Genomic DNA, 19,174 nt, shown 5'->3' with positions numbered 1-19,174 from the left:
ATTTCTGGTGTATGGGTGGTTTTTGCATATATGTATATATGAGTCTTGTGCATGCCTGGTGTCTTCTAAGGCCAAAAGAGGGTTTCAGGTTCTTAAGTCTGAGCTGCCTTGTGGGTGCTAGGACTTGAACCCAGAGAACACTCAGTGACCTTAACCACTGTGCCATCTCTCCAGCCCCCTTTTGCTCTTGAGGTAACATAAAGGTGTGTGTGTGTGTGTGTGGTCGAGAAATCAAATTCAATCCCTCCAAATGCTCAGTAAGCACTGTGTGGCTGAGCTACATCAAGCTTTAATTGCTATTCTTTTACACTTACATAATGAGCAGTGTTTATGTGAGCAGACCTGTAGGGAACGGCCAGGGTCTTTTCCTTCTGTAAACCCAGTGTGTGGGCTTAGTGACTTAGTCAAGACACTGGTTGATTTTTCTATTCATTTAGTGATAGCCAGAAGGATGTGCTACTTTATTCTTTCATAATTACATATCTGGTGCAAAGAGACCAGAAAGGTCTACGAACCCAGGCTGCCCCTTAAAATGCGTGTTGTAAAAGTGTCCCAGCCCCTGTCCCTTGTTGGAATGTCTAATAGTGTGCTCCGGCAGATCAAAACACCACAGACCCTCCTGGGGTACAGGTCCTGGGAAATAGAATTTGGGTTAGAAAACGCAAAAACTGCCACCATTTAAACAACCACCCATATTTAAGCTGCCTGGGCTGAAGTTCTGAGACAGAGTAAAGAGAGAGGAAAAAAACAAAACAAAAAACCCAAGATGTGTTATTTTCATAGTTAGAATTAACTTAGCAGAGCTGAAATTAACCAAACCTCGGAAATCTGAGGGCCTCGGTGGCTTTGGGGCCGAGAGTCTCCCGTGCTCTTTAATTGGGACAGGGTGGGGTAGATTTCATTGTCCAGTGGTTGAGCAGTGGAATCTGTGTGTTTCGCCCTTACTGTCAGGGAAGCTGGCCCCAGCCTCGGGGGAACAGCAGCTCTTCTGGAAGAAAGCTTGCATCCTGTTGACTTTCCAACCTGCCCTGTGGTCTCTGGTGAGAGGCTCACCCTCAGGAGTTTACACTTTAAAAACAAAAGATTTATTTACTTATTATTGTACATTGTAGCTGTCTTCAGAGACCCTGGAAGAGGGCATCAGAGCTCATTATGGATGGTTGTAAGCTACCATGTGGTTGCTGGGATTTGAACTCAGGACCTTTGGAAGAGCAGTCAGTGCTCTTAACTAGTGAGCCATCTCTCCAGCTCAGGAGTTTACAGCCGGAGATCTTGAGTTCAAGTCCAACCTGGGCTATATGGTGTATATGGGAGAACTAGAAAGGGAGGGAAGGGAAGGGGGTGGGTGGAGACAGTGGCGGCAATCAGTTAATGTTGCAGAAGGAAGAGATGTGGGTCGTCTAGGGCTTCGTGTAACTAGTTGGGAGGAGTTAACAGACCTGGTATCCTCTAATATCTTAGCACTCTGCAGGAAAAGCCAAAGTGAGCATCAAGCACTTTGAAACCTTGTACGCCCATCCTGTAGGACCCAGGGAGGTGAGCTGGCAAGCCGGTGATTGTTGGCTTCAAGTTAGAGATAAGACCCAAGTTCAAAGGGATAGACAGGTGTCAGGGCTGGAATCAGAATCTAGACTGATACAATGCGCCTGTGTCTTCTGAGAAGGAGTGAGAACAACAGGTTGGAGATGTCCCAGGACACCCAACCCTGAGCCGGTCAGCTATCTCACACTCTGGCCCGTTTCTTCAACTGTGGCGTGGTTTTAGAGCGGTGAACACGGAGGCAGGAGACTGCCATCCAACATGGGATCAGCATGGGAGCAAGAAACAGTATTTATCTGTCTATTTATTTGTGATAAAGTCTCTGGGGCTGGAGAGACGATTGCTCAGTGGTTAAGAGCACTGACTGCCCTTCCAGAGGTCTTGTGTTCAATTCCCAGCAGCCACACGGTGGCTCACAGACATCTGTAATGGGATTTGATGCCCTCTTCTGGTGTGTCTGAAGGAAGACAATGTACTCACACACATACATAAATCTTTAAAAAAAAAATGTCTTAGAGCCCCGGCTAGGGCAGCCTTTTGTCTCTGTGTCACTATGCCTGACTAATATGTGATTTAATTTAAAAATATATTCATGTATTTATTACCTGCGTGTGTGCCTCAGTGCACACGTGGAGGTCAGAGGAGCTCTCTTCTCACCATTTGGGTCTTGGGGCTCTAACTCAGGTTCTCGGGCTTGGGAGCAAGCATCTCTACCTACTAGACCGTCTCACCAGCCCCATTAATGATTTTTCTTTTATGAAAGTGAAATCTGTTATTCCTCCTTGCAAAGTGTTTAGTCCCCATCACACTGACTTACAGCGCTCCATACGAGCCTTCAGCCTTAGCTCCCTCTCTCTGTCTGTCTGAGATGTGGATGCTTCTGGCTGCGAGCAACTGACCGAAGAATGGTACTTGCAGGGTGGGAGGACACCTGTAAAACCCAGACTCCCTTCCAGACATCTTCAGGAGAGCAAGCACAGGGAGTCTCTTCCTCTCCCCTTGGGCTCTCTTTCTCACTGTGGGACAGACATGCTACAATTATTCATGGCCGGATTGTTTGGGTCTCGGATGAGTAACGGCCCACACCTTCATAAATCCGCCCGGCTTTGCTGGCCAGGCCACTGCTGCTATCAGAGTCTGGAGTTGGGAATCTTAGGCAAACACATGGGACATCGTTATCACCCTCTCAGAGGAGGCCCTGTTTGTGTCGCCCACTTTGAAGGCCAGTAAATCAGCACCCCTGGCAGCAAGTCCGCCATATCTGGACACACAGAAGGAAATTTGCTGGGGCCTGGCTAGGGCAGACCGTTTTTCAGAGACTGCTTTGTCCCTGTACTGAGTCCTGTCTCTTGAGCTTAGTGGGACTGGAAAGAGCCGTATCTGCTGGTCCTGGCTGGGGAGGGCCATGGTGGGCATGTGGTAAGTCCCCAGCCAGGAAGCTGGTGTTGGCGGGAGCTGCTTTGTAGCTGGCCAAGTGGATTATCGGTGGGAGGTTGTTGTTCGTGTGTACAAACACACAGGCCCTTGCTGCTAATTGTGGTAAATCAGGCCACCAGCCTGACTCTGGGGCCTCCTGTGGCTGTCACCACAGCAGTTTGGAAACCCTACATCCTCCTCCGGCACCTGCCAACATCCTCAGAGGCCATTAAGCCAGACAGCATCTTTCTAAGTGCATTTGGTTCACAACCCTGCAATTAGGTTTTCTAATTGTGGTGCGCAGAGAAGGAGAGGGGTCAGGGGCAGGTTGTATTGGGAAAGAGTGGGCGCAGAAAGGCTAACCTTTCCCAGATCCCTAGGAATTGCTGGCCTGCTTGTCTACCAACACTGGTGAGCTCCAGGTTCAGACAGAGATCTTCCCTCAAAAAAAAAAAAAGAAAAAAAAAAAAAGAAAAAAGAAAAAGTGTAGAATGATGATGTCAACCCCTGGCTTGAATACTTGTACACACATGCACACATGCATGTACACCACACGCATGTGCGCACACACACACTCCTGGATCTGCCCCTGGCTGTGTGTTTTTGGATCATTTGCTAAACTTCAGTGCCCCACGTAAGAAACTGTAAGGGGATGGATGGATGGAGGCTCCCCCTGTATAGAGATTTTTAAGAAGGAGCCTTTCTATTCCCCAGAATTTGGTCTACATAGACCTCGACAATGACGGATGTTTTCTGTGCCTCTGAATCAACGGACTTTAAGTGTACGTCCACCATGCTGGGCCTCCCCTCCATTCTCCTATTGTCCCTTTGTTTGTGTTCCTGTCCTGGGCTTCCCAAGTTTCTAGTAGCGTCCAGGTCCCACAAGGACACAGGCTGGCAGCCCAGACTCTTGCAGGCCTTTGTCCCACAGACGCTGCTGCCTCAAAGCCAGGGCTACCTCGAAATGACGCTTTATCGTCAAATTGTTTGTTCCAGCCCTAGGAACTTTTCTGAAAGTAAGATGATTCAAATTGATGAGCCGTGACGTGAAGCAAGGGACAGCCCACGTGACGCAGAGGCTTCACCAACTTAGATGCCAGGAAAGCCCATAACATTTATTCCCCAGTCCCCCTTGCAGTGACTGAAGACCCTGGCGTGACTTTCAGTCTCTACCTTGCTCTTTGAAACTTTCCTCTTAGCTGTCTGACTGAATTTCCTGTCAGCCTTAAGCTGGGACGTGCTTCTACCGATGGCACCATTGAGGACTCCCATTGCAGGAGAACCTGGCTCCCAGTGGCTTTCCGACTGGCTAATGCCATTTGTTTGTCTTTTGTCTTTTGCAGGTCTCAGGAGCTATGGGGACCTCCCACCAGGCCTTTCTGGTCCTCAGCTGTCTCCTCACAGGTATGTCTCCTCACACACATTCTTGTTCTCCTAACCCACTGTTCCAGGGAGCTAACGTCTACCCTCCACAGGCCTCTCACCTGCACATAGGTCCAAAGGGGATGAGACAAAACTAACAGTTCTCTAGGGTAACAAGGAACTTTTGGTGTCCTTTGCTAAATGGCACCAATTCTGTTTCAAAACAAGCGCTGTCAGTGGCCCGAGGCTATCAGTAATCTCGACCTTGGCATGTTGTGTAAACTTGGCCGCCTTCTTCCTCTTACGTGCTTTAAGGAGGAGCAGATCAATTTGAGCATGTCCAGATAGAATGAAGACTCGGCCATCCTTCTTCAGGTTTAGTGGCTCAAGCCTGTAATCCCAGCCACTTGGGAGGCTGTAGCAGGAAGATTCCTCAATTCAGAGTGTGCCAGGGCTATATAGCGAGACCCCGTCTTTAAAAACAAAAAAGTAAAAAGAGGGCTGGGGAGGGGCTCAGGGGTGGAGCGCTTGCCTGGCACTTGGTAGATTCTATCCACATGTTTACATGTTGCAGACATCACTCTAAAGTTAGGCACCGAGGGAAACTAGAGACCATTCATTAATAATTAAGTCACAACGTGTCTCCTTCTTCTCTTTAGACAAGGGAAGCTCGGCTGAAACTCGAAGCTTGGAGATTAGTTTCAAGCCCCTCCCTGCCCACCTTTTATTTATTATTTGTGAATTTAAACCCATGCCTTCCTGCTTTGGCTTTTGGAAATCATTAAGGAGAGATGGTGTGCCAGAGGGCGGCCATGAGGAAAGGCGTGCGATTCCTGAGTGAGCCCAGATCTGCTCTGTGCTTTGTCCGACCCCTCTCCCCGCCTCTCTTCTCACATCTCCTGCCCACTTTTTTTTTTTTTTTTTTTAAGCCAAGGGAAACTTCTGCAGGGCATATGCATGATAAAGAAGCCATATGTGCCTGAGCTCAGACCGCACTGGGATATTTTATGGTCACACATAAGAGTGTGAAATATGGAACTGGAATCAGACATCCTTTATGCATTTGAGTGTTTAGAGGGGTGGGTGTGCGGCGTTTGGAGGGGCTGTTGAGGCCGTTAGAACACTCGCCACCCTCAGCAGATGCAGTGGCTGTTATAATGGGGGGCCTTTCATGGGCGCCCAGTGCAACGGAGTTTCTCATAGAAATGGCCGTTGTTCAGATAAGCCGCCTCTGTGGCTACTCTGGAGACGCTGCCATCCGCTCTGGCTCAGCCTACTCAATGGCTCTTCTTTCTACAGGGCCGAGCCTCAGCTTCTGCCGGCTCTTGCTACCCTCTATCCTCCCAAATGAGGATGAGAAGATTGTGCAGCTGAACTCGTCCTTTTCTCTGAGATGCTTCGGGGAGAGTGAAGTGAGCTGGCAGCACCCCATGTCTGAAGAAGAGGACCCCAACGTGGAGATCCGAAGCGAGGAGAACAACAGCGGCCTCTTTGTTGCTGTGCTGGAGGTGGTCAACGCTTCGGCCGCCCACACCGGGTGGTACACTTGCTACTATAACCACACTCAGACCGAAGACAGTGAGATCGAAGGCAGGCACATTTACATCTATGTACCAGGTGAGCTGCGGGGCTCGCCCAGGCCGCACCGCGTCCTCCCTGCCTGCCTGAGTCACCGCCTTAAGGTGCATAGAACAGGAGGAACTCATAAATGCTTATTGCAGAGAAATTGCAAGGTAGAAAACAGTTTTTTTCCTTCCTTCATCTTTCTCTGTCTCTCTGTCTCTCTGTCTCTGTCTCTCTGTCTCTCTGTCTCTGTCTTTCTCTCTCTGTCTCTGTCTGTCTTGCTGTCTCTGTCTCTCACTGGAACTCTCACTGAGGCTGGATCTATGTGGGCAACCTGCAAATCCAAGCTATCCTCCTGCCTCCATCTTCCATAAATTTTTTTTTCTTTTTACATGGGTCTTTGGGATTTGAACTCTAGTACTCATGTTTTTTTTTTTTTTTTTTTTTAGTTTTTTTTCCGAGACAGGGTTTCTCTGTGTAGCCCTGGCTGTCCTGGAACTCACTCTGTAGACCAGGCTGGCCTCGAACTCAGAAATTCACCTGCCTCTGTCTTCCAGAGTGCTGGGATTATAGGCGTGCGCCACCACTGCCCGGCTGGTACTCTTGTTTTTAAAGCAAGTGCTCTTACTCCCTGGGCCGTCTCCTTAGCTCTATGTCTGTCTGTCTGTCTGTCTGTCTGTCTGTCTGTCTGTCTGTCTTTGGGGCTCTCCCTGTCTCAGACCTTGTCCTATACTCCAGGCTGTCTTCTAACTCACAGCAATCCTATGGCTTCTGCTTTCTGAGTGCTAGGAGGCGTGGGGATGCTTAGCTTGCCTGTTTTGTTTTTGTTTTTAGGTTTTGTTTTTAAGATAAGGTTTCCTTATGTCATCCAGACTGGCTTTGAACTTACCGTTCTCTGTGACTCACCTCCCGAGTCACAGAATTATGTGCATTTGTTACCCAAATCCGGTGTTTTGTTTGTTGCAGTTGCTTTTGAGATGACAGCTTGGTATGTTGCCCAGGCTATCCCCAAACTGCTAGACTCAACTAGTCCTCCTGTCTCAGCCTCTCAAGTAGCCGAGACGACCCAGGAGATTAGCGCCCTCTTCTGGCCTCTACCTGCACTGCATACGTATAATGTACCTACATACACCCAGCCAGAACACTCATGCACACACTAAACAAACAAATATATGTTATTTAAAAAGGAAAGACTTATACCCAGGGATCTAACTCAGGGGCAGAATGCTTTTCCAGCACGTGGAAGGCTGTAGAATCTACCCAGAGAAGTGTTTATTGTCAATGTCAGGGCTTTATCAATTTTGAAAAGTCTTTACTGTGGCGTTTCTTTTATTGGGACAGTGCATAAACAAATCAAGGGTGGTCATTCTATTTGGTTCAGTCGATGTGAGCAAGCACAGGTGTATCAGGCACCACGCCCTGTGCAGGAGGCGGGATTGACAGGCAGGCCTTGCTTTGGCTACTTACAGTTGAGTAGGATGGATTCCAAATAGCCACTCTGTTTCAGCTTTTGTGCAAACGTGCTTTTACTCTCGAATGAGGGAGAAGGAATCCTTTCTGCCTTTGTCATTAACATTTAGGGGAGTTTCCGTGTTAATGAGCTGATCTTGTGTGTCTGCTGGGAGGCGGATGCCAAGTCGGAAGTTACAAGCAATGGTTTTATTAGGGAGAAGACCTAGGAGAGGAGTGGGCGGGTCCTGTGTGGCCCTGCTGGACTCCGTTAGAAAGATGCCTTCTTGTCCGTGGGCCTTAGGTGCCCCTCGTCTCTGACAGGAAGCATTGCTGGGGAGTGTGACTTCAGGTTCTGAGGGCTACAGGCCTAGGCTTTAGACCTTTAAGCCCTCTGGTTGGAGGGATACACTTTCTCCGGAATCCAGGCTTAGCTGAAAGCTTGAACTACTGCCTTTGGTCTACCACCCACCTCCGCCCTCAGCCTTCATCAATCTGGAGCTGTCGCTATCTCTATGTAGCACTCGTGTGCAAAGAAGGGCCCTGGTGTTATCTGCACATCATGTAGGTAGTATTTGGTACTAGGAAGATTAGTCTTGGAAAGGAAAGCCCAACGGAAGTACAGGGACACCAGTCTATCGAAACCTGAAAGGGACGCGTGCCTGCCTGGACCCTGTGTGGACGGGGTTCAGGTGTTTGGAACTCTGATGCAGATCAGAACAGCGGGGCTCCATGTTGTTGGGGAGTGGAAGGAGCTTTGGGATACAGGCGGACTGCCATTCGCATCCTGCGTTTACTGCATCTACACGGTGGTGGCGGGGAAGTGAACTCTGGTCGTCACGTTTGCATGGCGAGCATTTTTTTTTCTTTTTCTTTTTTTACTCCTTTCCAGCTCTGCAATGTCTTTTCAAACAATAGAACATTTTGTTGTGAAAAGGGCAGATATTTAGAATGTCACTTTAATGCTACACTGTAATGATGGTGATGAAGCTGACGATGATGATGATGGTGGTGGTGATGGTGATGATGATGATAGCACATAGGTTTCCTGCAGTGAGAGTTTCTAACCCTGGAGGGCTTTCTCCATGCTGTGAACAGATGGCTCTGTTAAAAGTGGCTCTTGAACTTTCAGTCTGCCTAAACTTGTCTGGGTTTTTTTTCCCCACTTCCCGCCTCCCGTACAAACACGACCCAACACTATCCTGTGTTATTCTCCTGTGGGGTCTTCTCCTGGGAAGTTTCTTCTCCTGCTGCAGACTCTTAGGACTTCTTACTCTAGCAGCTCAGCTAGAGACACTTTGCAGAAAGGCTTCCAACTGTGGAGTTCTCCATGCTGGGCGTCAAGCCTGTGGTCTTTGGATGCTAAGTGCCCGCTCTGCTCTGCTCTTGGCACCCCACCCCCCGCCCCCCCAGTCTGAGCTCTTCTTTATTTCTTGGGAGATATTTGTGCTACTTGTCCGTGACACCAGTTATAGGCAGTAGGGGTTTCTAAGAGCAGTTCATGACATATGAAGCAGAGCTGGACAAGGCCGTAGTTCCCCGTGATCTAGGAAAGTAGAGCCCAGGGGGTTGATTGTGAGTCCAAGGTCAGGAAGACCGCGCTGGGCCATTGGCACGGTCTCGTCCAGACTGAGAAGCAGGCAAGAGCTCATCTTAAACAAAACCAAACATAACAAGACTGCAAAATAATAAACAAGCAAATGAACAATAAAAGAGACAAAGACTCTAACTGGCCGCTTCATTTTCAGAATTCTGATTGGGTGTCCTGGCTGGTGTTTCTAATTATTGTTAGAATTTAGTTGTTATTGCTGTTGTTTGATTTTTTTAAATAAAGTTACTTTCTGCTTGTCAAAATAATGGCTGTTGGTGACTCTTGGATATAAAGGTAACATTCATACCTAGCAAGAATAATGCCAGGCTGGGGGTGTAATTCAGTGGTAGAGAACTTGCCTAGCATGTGTGACCCTATGATCTGTATCCCTAGTACCACCAACACGATGATGATGATGATGTTGCCGATGGAACATTTTTTCCCCTGTATATGTGTGTAAAAACGAAATGAAACCCTAATAGGTTCTTCTTTCTCTCTTTAAAATCACAGACCCAGACATGGCCTTTGTGCCTCTCGGGATGACAGATTCTTTAGTCATCGTGGAAGAGGACGATTCTGCTATCATACCTTGCCGCACCACAGACCCGGAGACTCAAGTAACCTTGCACAATAACGGGAGGCTGGTGCTTGCCTCCTATGACAGCAGGCAGGGCTTCAACGGGACCTTCAGTGTGGGGCCTTACATCTGTGAGGCCACCGTCGAAGGGAGGACGTTCAAGACCGGCGAGTTTAACGTTTATGCCTTGAAAGGTACTCTTGCCTCTTTAAATAGGGCAACAGGCACAGGAGGGTTTTTAATTGGATTGTTACCTCTTCCTTTACTATACAATGTGGCTGGCCTGTAGTTGTAGTAGCATGGGCTTAAAGAACTCTACAGGCCGAACTTGCTTCTACGTGTAAGATCGCACGCTCCCCGAAAAGTACCGCAAGGAATTCTTCTTTCTTGCATAAGCCTCTTACTGTTCGGTTCACATTCTTGACCATACAGTCCCGAGGAACAAACACACACCCCAGGGGGTGGGAGGCCTAGATTAATTTCAGTAACTTAAGACTTAAGCAACTTCAGTTTTGAAGGAAGACTCTAGTTAAAGAGGCTAAACTCCTTCCTTTTGATGTGAGGGGTTAGCTTCACTGGCAAGGTCTCTCACATAAGGGGCCAGAGGAGCAGGGCTTGTGGTGGCAGATTTTAGGGGAGGGGACTTTACATGGACATGCAGCAGAAGCAAGAAAATGTCACTTGCCTCTTGTTACAAACGTATTTTGTGCTGGGCTCTGGGAGGTGCTAAGACTGAGGGGCACAGCAGAGAAGTGACAGCCCAGGACACGGAGCCTTACGGTGACTTGAAGGAGTGCAGTTGTATGGCCACACAACTCAGGCATGTGGTGTTCTGGTTAAAAGAGACTGATTTTTATGATAATTGTTATTATTTTGTGTTTCTGCTATATCCCAAGTTGAATAAGACTCAAACTCCGGGCTCCTCAGATGGTCCAGCTTTTGCCTTGATTATATCAGTTTGGACATGATTTTTTTCATTGTTTATTTATTTATTTATTTATTTATTTATGTATATGAGTATGCTGTAGCTGAACAGATAGTTGTGAGCTATCATGTGGTTGCTGGGAATTGAACTCAGGACCTCAGCTCACTCCAGCCCCACTTGCTCTGGCCCAAAGATTTATAAATGATTATGTGTAAATATACTGTAGCTGTCTTCAGACACACCGGAAGAGGCATCTCACCATGTGGTTGCTGGGAGTTGAACTCAGGACCTTTGGAAGAGCAGTCGGTGCTCTTACCGCTGAGCCATCTCTCCAGCCCTTTTTTGCCATTGTTAATGAACCTGATTCAGCTACAGGTTTTACGCTGAGACCCTGACTGTGCTGTGTTTTCCTTGTCATTTCATTGCAGCAACATCAGAACTGAATCTAGAGATGGACGCACACCAGACCGTGTACAAAGCGGGAGAAACAATTGTGGTGACCTGTGCCGTCTTTAACAATGAGGTGGTTGACCTGCAGTGGACTTACCCTGGAGAAGTGGTAGGTACCCCAGATACGGAGCACACGGACACGACTCGTAACCTCTACATGCCAGAGGTGTTTCTCGAGGATGGACACATCCCTGAGCTCCTCCAGGCCTAAGCTTCCCATCGGGGCAATGGGCACATTCTCCTCCAGGACTTTTAACTTTTCTCAGTCAGGGAGAGTTTGACATGACCCCAATGGGACATCCTCCCTTTGAAAAGGCAGAGACACAGGCATGTTGTGTGGCTATAACACAATCATTAAAGCATTAGAAAGGCAAGACATGCCTGGATTGTAGATATTAGCTGATTGCAGACAGTCACCTGTCCTTGCTGTATTGGCTTACACGCCTTGGGGCTGTGAGGCGTCCGATAGTGTCGCTAAGCATGTATGTTGTTGTGATTTACAGTCCCCAAGCTATGCAACCGCACACCAGAACTTCCTCCTTCCATCTGACTGGAACTTTAGATAAAGCCTCATTCATTCTGCTAGCTGTAGAGAGTATATAGGAGCCGTGTATGAAGACTATGTAAATCGGATGCAGAAATGGTGATTAATACTGTGGAGGGGAACCTCACAGGGAACAAAACACACACACACAATTATGTATGTATGGGGAACAAATCCATGTGTCAGTTATATGTATCATACATAAATTTTCTCCTTTTTTAAAAAAAACCATATACATACATATGTATTACATATTTATTTATTCTTTTTTTGTTTATTTATTTGCATGAGTGCTTTACTTGCGTGTGTGCCTGCATGACAGAACAGGGCATCAGATCCCATTAAGAGAAGGTTGTGAGGCACTATGCACTTTCTGGGGAATGGAACTCAGGACCTCTGGAAGAGCAGCCAGTGCTCTTAGCTGCCGTCCATCAGCCCTGCTCCCTGTCCTTGAGTTCTAATATTCAACACTCATTGTTGAGTGTTAACAGTTCTGATACACGACACTCTTTGGAGAACTTTGCTCTCTGCTGGCCTTTCCTCTCCCGAGCTTTCGCTGCCTCTTCTTGCTGTGCTGTCCGACTGTACATTACACTATTTGTTGGTGGTGCAGTGTGGGGGCAGCGCCTTTGTCACAACATGTTGTGGAGGGCAGAAGACGACTCTTCCAGAGTCAGTTCTCTGCTTCCACCTTTAAATGGGCTCCAGGGGTTGAACTCAGGGCTCCAGGCTTGCAGAGCAAGTGCCCTACCCACTGCGCCATCCCGCAGAAGCATGTGTGGCGTCCTTACGTTAGGCGTTATCGACCAACTGCAGCCATTGTGGCACACTCACAGTCTAGCACGTTCATATGTTCCTTGCACTATAGAGCGAGTGACTTGGTAGCTTTCTTCATGCTAGATTGCTTTTAATCCTCGAAACGTAACACTTCATTTATGAGGGACAGATAATTCTTAAGCCGAAACCCATGACATTTGGACCACAAATACACAAAATGCTTTGACACGTTTTCCCATAAAAGTGCTAAAAATTCTTTTTGAAAATTTGTAAAATATGAAGGAATACAGGGAAACCTTCTCAGAGCAGCCCACATTTCAGATTCCAGACAGGCAGACAGACGGACGGACGGACGGACTCTTTAGAATCCCTAATTAAAAGATTGTTTGGCAGTGTTGGTGACTGGCCCGGAGCCTTACAGGGGCTGAGCCGGTGATTCGAGGCTAAGCTACTGTCTTAGCCCAGGGCTTTTTGGTTCTGAGGGACTCACTCTGTAGCCCAGGCTGGCCTAGAACTTGCTATGTAGCTCAAGCTGGCTCCATCCTCAGGGGAGTAGTCCTGTTTCAGGGTCCCCGGTGCTGGGATTAGAGTCAGAGCCACCACACCTCCAACGTCATTTTAAAGCATGACTTTTTAAAGGATCTAGATTTGGTGTTTTTTTTTTTTCACTTCTTGTTACCGTATGTGAACTGAACACAATCACGGATTCTTTATGGCATTTTCACACACACACATTTGATTATGTTTATCTGCCATTAACTCTGCGCCCCACGCCCGCGCCCCGCCCACGCCCCGCCCACGCCCCGCCCACGCCCCGCCCCGCCCACATTAACAGATTCCCCTTTAAGCCACTCCCCTTCTCTCTTTCATGCTTTTTGTGATGATTCATTTGTGGCCCAATTAGCTTAATTAAAGTGACTTCTAGGAGGATGGGCAAAGGGTTACGACAGGAGCGTGGGTCACTTCGCAGGGTCTACATTAAGAAGGTCTCCCCTAGCAACCGCTGGCTGCTGACAAGTCCTCGGGAGGCCTGGGGCCTTCTTCCCCTCTACATTCTCATTTTCATTTCTATTCTTTAGGTTTTACGTTTTAGAGCATCTTCAGGCTCACTGCAGATTTACAAAGTGCACCCATTTCCTACATAATCTCGGCTCCCACAAACGGCCTGACTGTTGCCAAGCCTCCCACGGAGCGCGCAGAACTTAGGACCGATGAGCCTCCTGCATTCCCAAGCCCTACATTAGGACTCACTCTGGAAGGGCCTTTCTTACACGACCATTTTCTTGTATGCTTCTGCAGAGAAACAAGGGTGTCACCATGCTGGAGGAGATCAAACTCCCGTCCATCAAACTGGTGTACACGTTGACCGTCCCCAAGGCCACGGTGAAGGACAGCGGAGAGTATGAATGTGCTGCCCGCCAGGCCACTAAAGAGGTCAAGGAAATGAAGAGAGTCACCATTTCTGTCCACGGTACCTACTGACATTCTCTTCAATGGCGGCCCTTCGAGGTACCTGGGTGAGATTGCTTACCCTGTGTCTCTTATTTAACGGGAACTCTTGCTTCCACAGAGAAAGGCTTCGTTGAGATCAAGCCCACCTTTGGCCAGCTGGAAACTGTCAACTTGCATCAAGTCAGAGAGTTCGTGGTGGAGGTGCAGGCCTACCCGGCTCCCAGGATATCTTGGCTGAAGGACAACTTGACTCTGATTGAGAATCTCACCGAGATCACCACGGACGTACAGAAGAGTCAGGAAACAAGGTAAGGGGAGCCCTTCCCAGGTTCTTCTGAAACACCACGAGTCCTCTGAGAGCATCGGCCTGCCACACGTAGCACTTGAGCTGAGGCGTGCTTACAGTCACGTTTTAATCACAGCTTCGTCACACTTTAAATGAACACATGGCTGCCTGACGGTAACACACCCACAAGTACTTAATGTAAGATGAGAACCAAGGACTGGACAGTTCTGTCCCCCAGTGAGGGACAGCATACTGTTTCTAGCTGAAGGTGAAGGTAAGATGGGGGAATCGGATGCACTTGGGCCTTGGCGGCCATCATATTTCAGCAGACATATGAACAGATTCCACTTGTGAGGTAATTCGCATGTAAGCCTACATGTCTGACTCCGAACACCATTGTTTTAGAGTGTGTCTGCCCCAGTCCCAGATTCCACTGAGATAAGACTGGGGTCTCCTTAGCTCTGACTTTGGTGATGGTGTAGGCTGCTGTCCTCTCTCACCCCTGCTGCTATCCTGCTCTCCTGGTGCCAGTTGGTCAACCCTGGGTCTCTTGTGTCCCTTGCATACTTGGCAAACACTTTACCATGGGGCACCACAATTTCTCTTGAAGTTTTTGAACTATGAGTAGAATTCAGGAGTCACAGGGTACTTTTTTTTTTTTTTGAGGTCTCCTTCTGTAACCTAGGCTGACCTTAAACTCTCAACAGTCCTCCTGCCCCATGCCTCTAGGATTATGGGTATGAACCACTGTACCATTTAAAGTAGTTATCACCATGTTCTTGTTTCATTATTCATATTATTATTACTATTGTTGTCGTTGTTGTTATTGTTAATATTTTGTTTTCTGGGACACGGTCTTTTTATATCGTAGCGCCTGGCCTCAGACTCATACTGATGCTCAGGCCTCAGCTTGTGAGCGCTGGGAGACACAGGGTCTTCCTGGCACAGCTGACAGGTGTCTGAGCAGGAATTCCAGGCTGTAATAAACAGCACTGGCAAGGCGTGCTTGGTAGGGGAGTGGTTCTGGCAAACTGCTCATTACTGAGATTTGAGAACTCTTCAGAACTCTGTCTTTCCTTTCGTGGGTGGGTCAGACAGCACAAGGTGAGTGGAGTAGCAGCTTTCCTGGAGTTTAAAACCAGTGAACCTGCTGACTTTCTTGGCTAAACCAATGTAGGCTATGAGTGGCCTGATCATTTGGCCACCATTTGGCAGCCGTAAGTCCAGTCCTGAAGCCAATCCAAGAGCGGGCCTCTGCCAGGGCAGCCTGCTTTTCTACAGGTGCTGCACTCGCAGGGTATACTGAAGCCCGTGAAATGTTTTCCCACGTTTAATATCATTTAACAAATCTCAGAATGAGCGCTTCGTGTGTGCGATTATCATATCTTTTATATGTACAGAAATGGAGGTGTGGGGAGTCCAATAATTTCTACAATTTTGTTCCATGCCAGATGCTTTTGTGTTTTGGGATGTTTTATAATGAAATGAAAAGCCAAATGTGAAAATAGTGTATTTATACACACGCATGTACACACACAGACACACACAGACACACACACACATGCACACGCACACACACAGACACAGACACACAGACACAGACACACAGACACAGACACACACAGACACACACACATGCACACGCACATGCGCGCCCACACACACAGACACACACACAGACACACACACAGACACACGCACAGACACACACAGACCCACACACAGACACACACACACACAGACCCACACACATACACACACACACACACACACACACACACACACACACACAGCACATGCAGGCACACACACCCATATTTGGGGAGTGGAGTTGTTGCAGGATACCTTGTTGAAGCAGGTTTCTCTGGGTCCTGCCGCTGTGCGGAGCACTCCAGGCCGGCTGTCCTGGGAGCTTCGGGCACGCCCACTGCGTCTGACTTTTTATGTGGGTTCTGCGGACTGAGTGCGGCCCACCAGGCTAGAGAGCAGGGAGCACGCCTACCAACTTAAGCGTTCTCATTTTAAAGGTCTTTTCTGATTTTCAGTCAGAAATGAGATCATTCAGGGTGGTGGTGGTGGTGACCACGCACGTCTTTAATCCCAGCACATGGGGAGGCAGAGGCAGAGGCAGGAGGATCTCTGTCAGTTTGAGGCCAGCCTGTTATACAGAGGGAGCTCTGAAATAGCCAGAGATACAGTGAAACCCTGTCTTTAAAAACAAAACGAAACACCATAAAGAAGCCAGAAATGAGGTCTTGTCATAATTGGCACCTACTAGAGATGGCTTATGTCAAAATACGTGGTTTTCTATTGAGTCTATGAGTGAGACCTTCAATGTGTGGAAACTAGATCAAATTTTAGAAAAGACATTGATACTGACAAGCAAGATTTTTTTTTATTTAGAAATAAAATTTCAATCATAAAATGAAGCTGCTTAAACAGTCGGTGCTTACTTAGTCCCTGTCCACTAAGCTAAGCTTCTTGTCCCTTAAGGTATCAAAGCAAATTAAAGCTGATCCGAGCTAAGGAGGAAGACAGCGGCCATTACACCATCATAGTTCAAAACAACGACGACGTGAAGAGTTACACGTTCGAGCTGTCAACTCTAGGTATGTAAAGGTCATGTAAAGGTCATGCTCTCTCAGGGATGGCTGTCCCCCAAAGCCTCCTGGGCTCTTCTCTTCAAAGCCTTGGAGGAAAAGCAAAACCTTGGGGTAGAGCTGGGCCTAGGCCTGACACATGCACGGCCATGTTGTTGTGCCTGAAAATTCAGGTCCATTTGGAGCGTTCCTCACCCAAAACTCTGAAACGCTCCAAAATCTGAAACTTTGTTTTTTATCAGGGGAGGGGTTGAGATAGAGTCTACCTGTGATGTAGCCCAGGCTAGCCTTGAGATAGCAATACTCCTGCCTCGGCCTCCGAAGGGCTGAGGTTACAGACAGGTGCCACCACACCTAGCTCAAAATCTGAAACATTCTGAGTGTTCACATGGTGTCACAAGTGGGACATCCTGATCTGACATCTTGTGACAGGTCAGAAAATATTCAGGCATATAAAAATATTGTGTAAAATTGCCACCTGACTGTGTATAAGGTGGATGTGAGATAGAAATGAATCACATATTTAGGCTGAGTCCGTCCCTAAGACATCTCATTAGGACCCAACTTCTGAAAAGGTTTGAAATCTAAAACAGTTCTGAAGAAAAATATGTTCTGAGGAAAAATTTTAAATTAACATATGTATAATATAGTTTAAATTTTTATTTAGTTTCCTTTTTTAAATATTTAATATTTATTTTTAACATTTAGTTTTATGTAGTTTAAATTGTTATTTACTTTAAAGTATATAAAGATAAACTAAAATTGTATATTTTCCAGATTCTCCTCCTCCTCCTCATTATTATTTTATTATTATTATTATTATTATTATTATCATTTGGTAATGGAATCCCATGTTTTAAAAAGTGGTCAAGGAGCGAGAGAGGTGGCTCAGTGGTTAGGAGCACTTGCTGCTCTTGCAGAGGACTGGGGTTCAGGCTCTGGCACCCACAGGGTGGCTCACAGCTGACCCTAACTCTGGTTCCAGGGGATCTGATATCCTCTTCTGGCCTCTGCAAACACCAGACATGTATGTGGTGCAAAACACTTGCCTGTCTCTAACTTATTTGACTACAAATTAGTGAAAAGATCTTTAACATCTAATGATGTCCCCAAGTGTATTTGGGTAAAGGCTGTTTTTGTCAGGTCCGCTAGTCAAACCCCAAATGCAGAGACAAATGGAAGGAGCACAGACACTTCTCAACTCCATCCATCCATACTGGAATCATCCAGGCACAAAGCCCCCAAACACTGACACTGAGGGAGCTGTCCACTGAGTGGGTCAGTTCAGGCTGGAGTTGGTTCTTTCTGTTCACACAATTGGACCCTTGAGAACCATTCCTCAGAGGGAGGGATGTCCCTCCGTGTCAGGGACGGGAACTGCTCAGCCCTGACTTCTCCTTCCCTCCCCCAGTTCCTGCGTCCATTCTGGAACTCGTGGATGACCACCATGGCTCTGGCGGGGGACAGACCGTGAGGTGCACAGCTGAGGGCACCCCTCTTCCGGACATCGAGTGGATGATCTGCAAGGATATTAAGAAGTATGGAAACCAGATGTTCCCCATTCTTGTGCGGTCGGAATGTTTCTTCCGTGACAGAAAGGGCCTCAAGTGCATTTTATTGCTTGGGTTGACCTCTTTTTGTATTTGTGATTCTTCCTCGGCCCAAGGCGCATATTACTCACAAACTATACAATAGGTCTCTGAAAGTGTGTGTGTGTGTGTGTGTGTGTGTGTGTGTATGTGTGCATGTGCACACACACATGCACGCATGTCCTCAAAGGACCTTTATTTTTCTATTTTATTCTCCATTGTGTTTCTATTTCTCTTTTAAAATGGTCTCTAGTGTGAAGACATGAAGAACTGTAAGAACCACTCTTGCTAATTGCACCAGCTGATCTCTCTCTCTCTCTCTCTCCTCTCTCCCCCACCCCTCTCTCTCTCTCCAAACATAGCATCCTCTTGCTTTGCTCTCCCAGGCCTTGGGGTTACAGAGGTGCACCCCCACCCCCACCTAGCTCACGGTTCTTATTTCTTACCATAAACATTGTCTCAGTGGCTAGACAAATGCAAACAGAACTGAGAGCTGTGCCCACCCCCATGACTTGTTCTTTGGAAGCCAGGAGAGGGCACTGGATCCCCTGATGGTGGTTGTGAGCATCCTATCAGGAGTGCTGGGTACTAAACGTGAGTCCTCCATAGGAACAGGATGAGTTCTTCATGGCTGGGCGTCTCTCCAGCCCCTCCTTCACCTTCGTCAGTAGGCCTGTGGACTGTGGGCTCATCCTTCTCCCCACAGCAACTAGCTGCTTTCAGAGGCCTTGAGTGTGTCTCTGCTGAAAGGGAAGCTTCCTGCTGCTCTCCTTGCCAAGAGCTGTGGAGTGACTTGGGTGCTGGGATCTTTAGGTATAACGATTTAACCCACAAGACCACTGTAGCCCTGGGACCCCTTAGAAGCTCTTTCTAGGCTGGAGGATGAGGAAGGAGGATATTTTCGAAGGAATGGGAGATTTGCATTGTTGAACGTGTTTGATGCTATCTCCTCAGTGTGCTCACAGGTCCAAGATTTGAGATAGGTAGTTATAGTTTGTGGAATTTATCTGCCTCCTCCACAAACCATTAACTTTGGTTATCTATGTGAGATTAT

At 47.5% G+C, this 19,174-nt stretch overlaps 1 protein-coding gene across 3 annotated transcripts in view; it reads left to right on the top strand.

The window, feature by feature from the left end:
• Pdgfra (platelet derived growth factor receptor alpha) overlaps window positions 1–19,174 on the top strand; it is a 44,802-nt gene that overhangs the window by 3,680 nt on the left and 21,948 nt on the right. For all 3 annotated transcript variants that reach the window (XM_052198420.1, XM_052198421.1, XM_052198423.1), the window contains exons 2-9: window positions 4,299–4,359; window positions 5,617–5,934; window positions 9,431–9,691; window positions 10,851–10,981; window positions 13,493–13,664; window positions 13,764–13,953; window positions 16,425–16,540; window positions 17,943–18,069. In XM_052198420.1, the coding sequence (XP_052054380.1) occupies window positions 4,311–4,359; window positions 5,617–5,934; window positions 9,431–9,691; window positions 10,851–10,981; window positions 13,493–13,664; window positions 13,764–13,953; window positions 16,425–16,540; window positions 17,943–18,069 (1,364 nt within the window). In that variant the 5' untranslated portion in view covers window positions 4,299–4,310. The remainder of the gene's footprint in view (window positions 1–4,298; window positions 4,360–5,616; window positions 5,935–9,430; window positions 9,692–10,850; window positions 10,982–13,492; window positions 13,665–13,763; window positions 13,954–16,424; window positions 16,541–17,942; window positions 18,070–19,174) is intronic.

Source organism: Apodemus sylvaticus, chromosome 11 (assembly GCF_947179515.1).
Source record: "Apodemus sylvaticus chromosome 11, mApoSyl1.1, whole genome shotgun sequence".
Taxonomy (NCBI): Eukaryota; Metazoa; Chordata; class Mammalia; order Rodentia; family Muridae; genus Apodemus; species Apodemus sylvaticus.
Note: the sequence above shows the minus strand (reverse complement) of the source record. Positions and strands in the feature narration are given on the sequence as shown.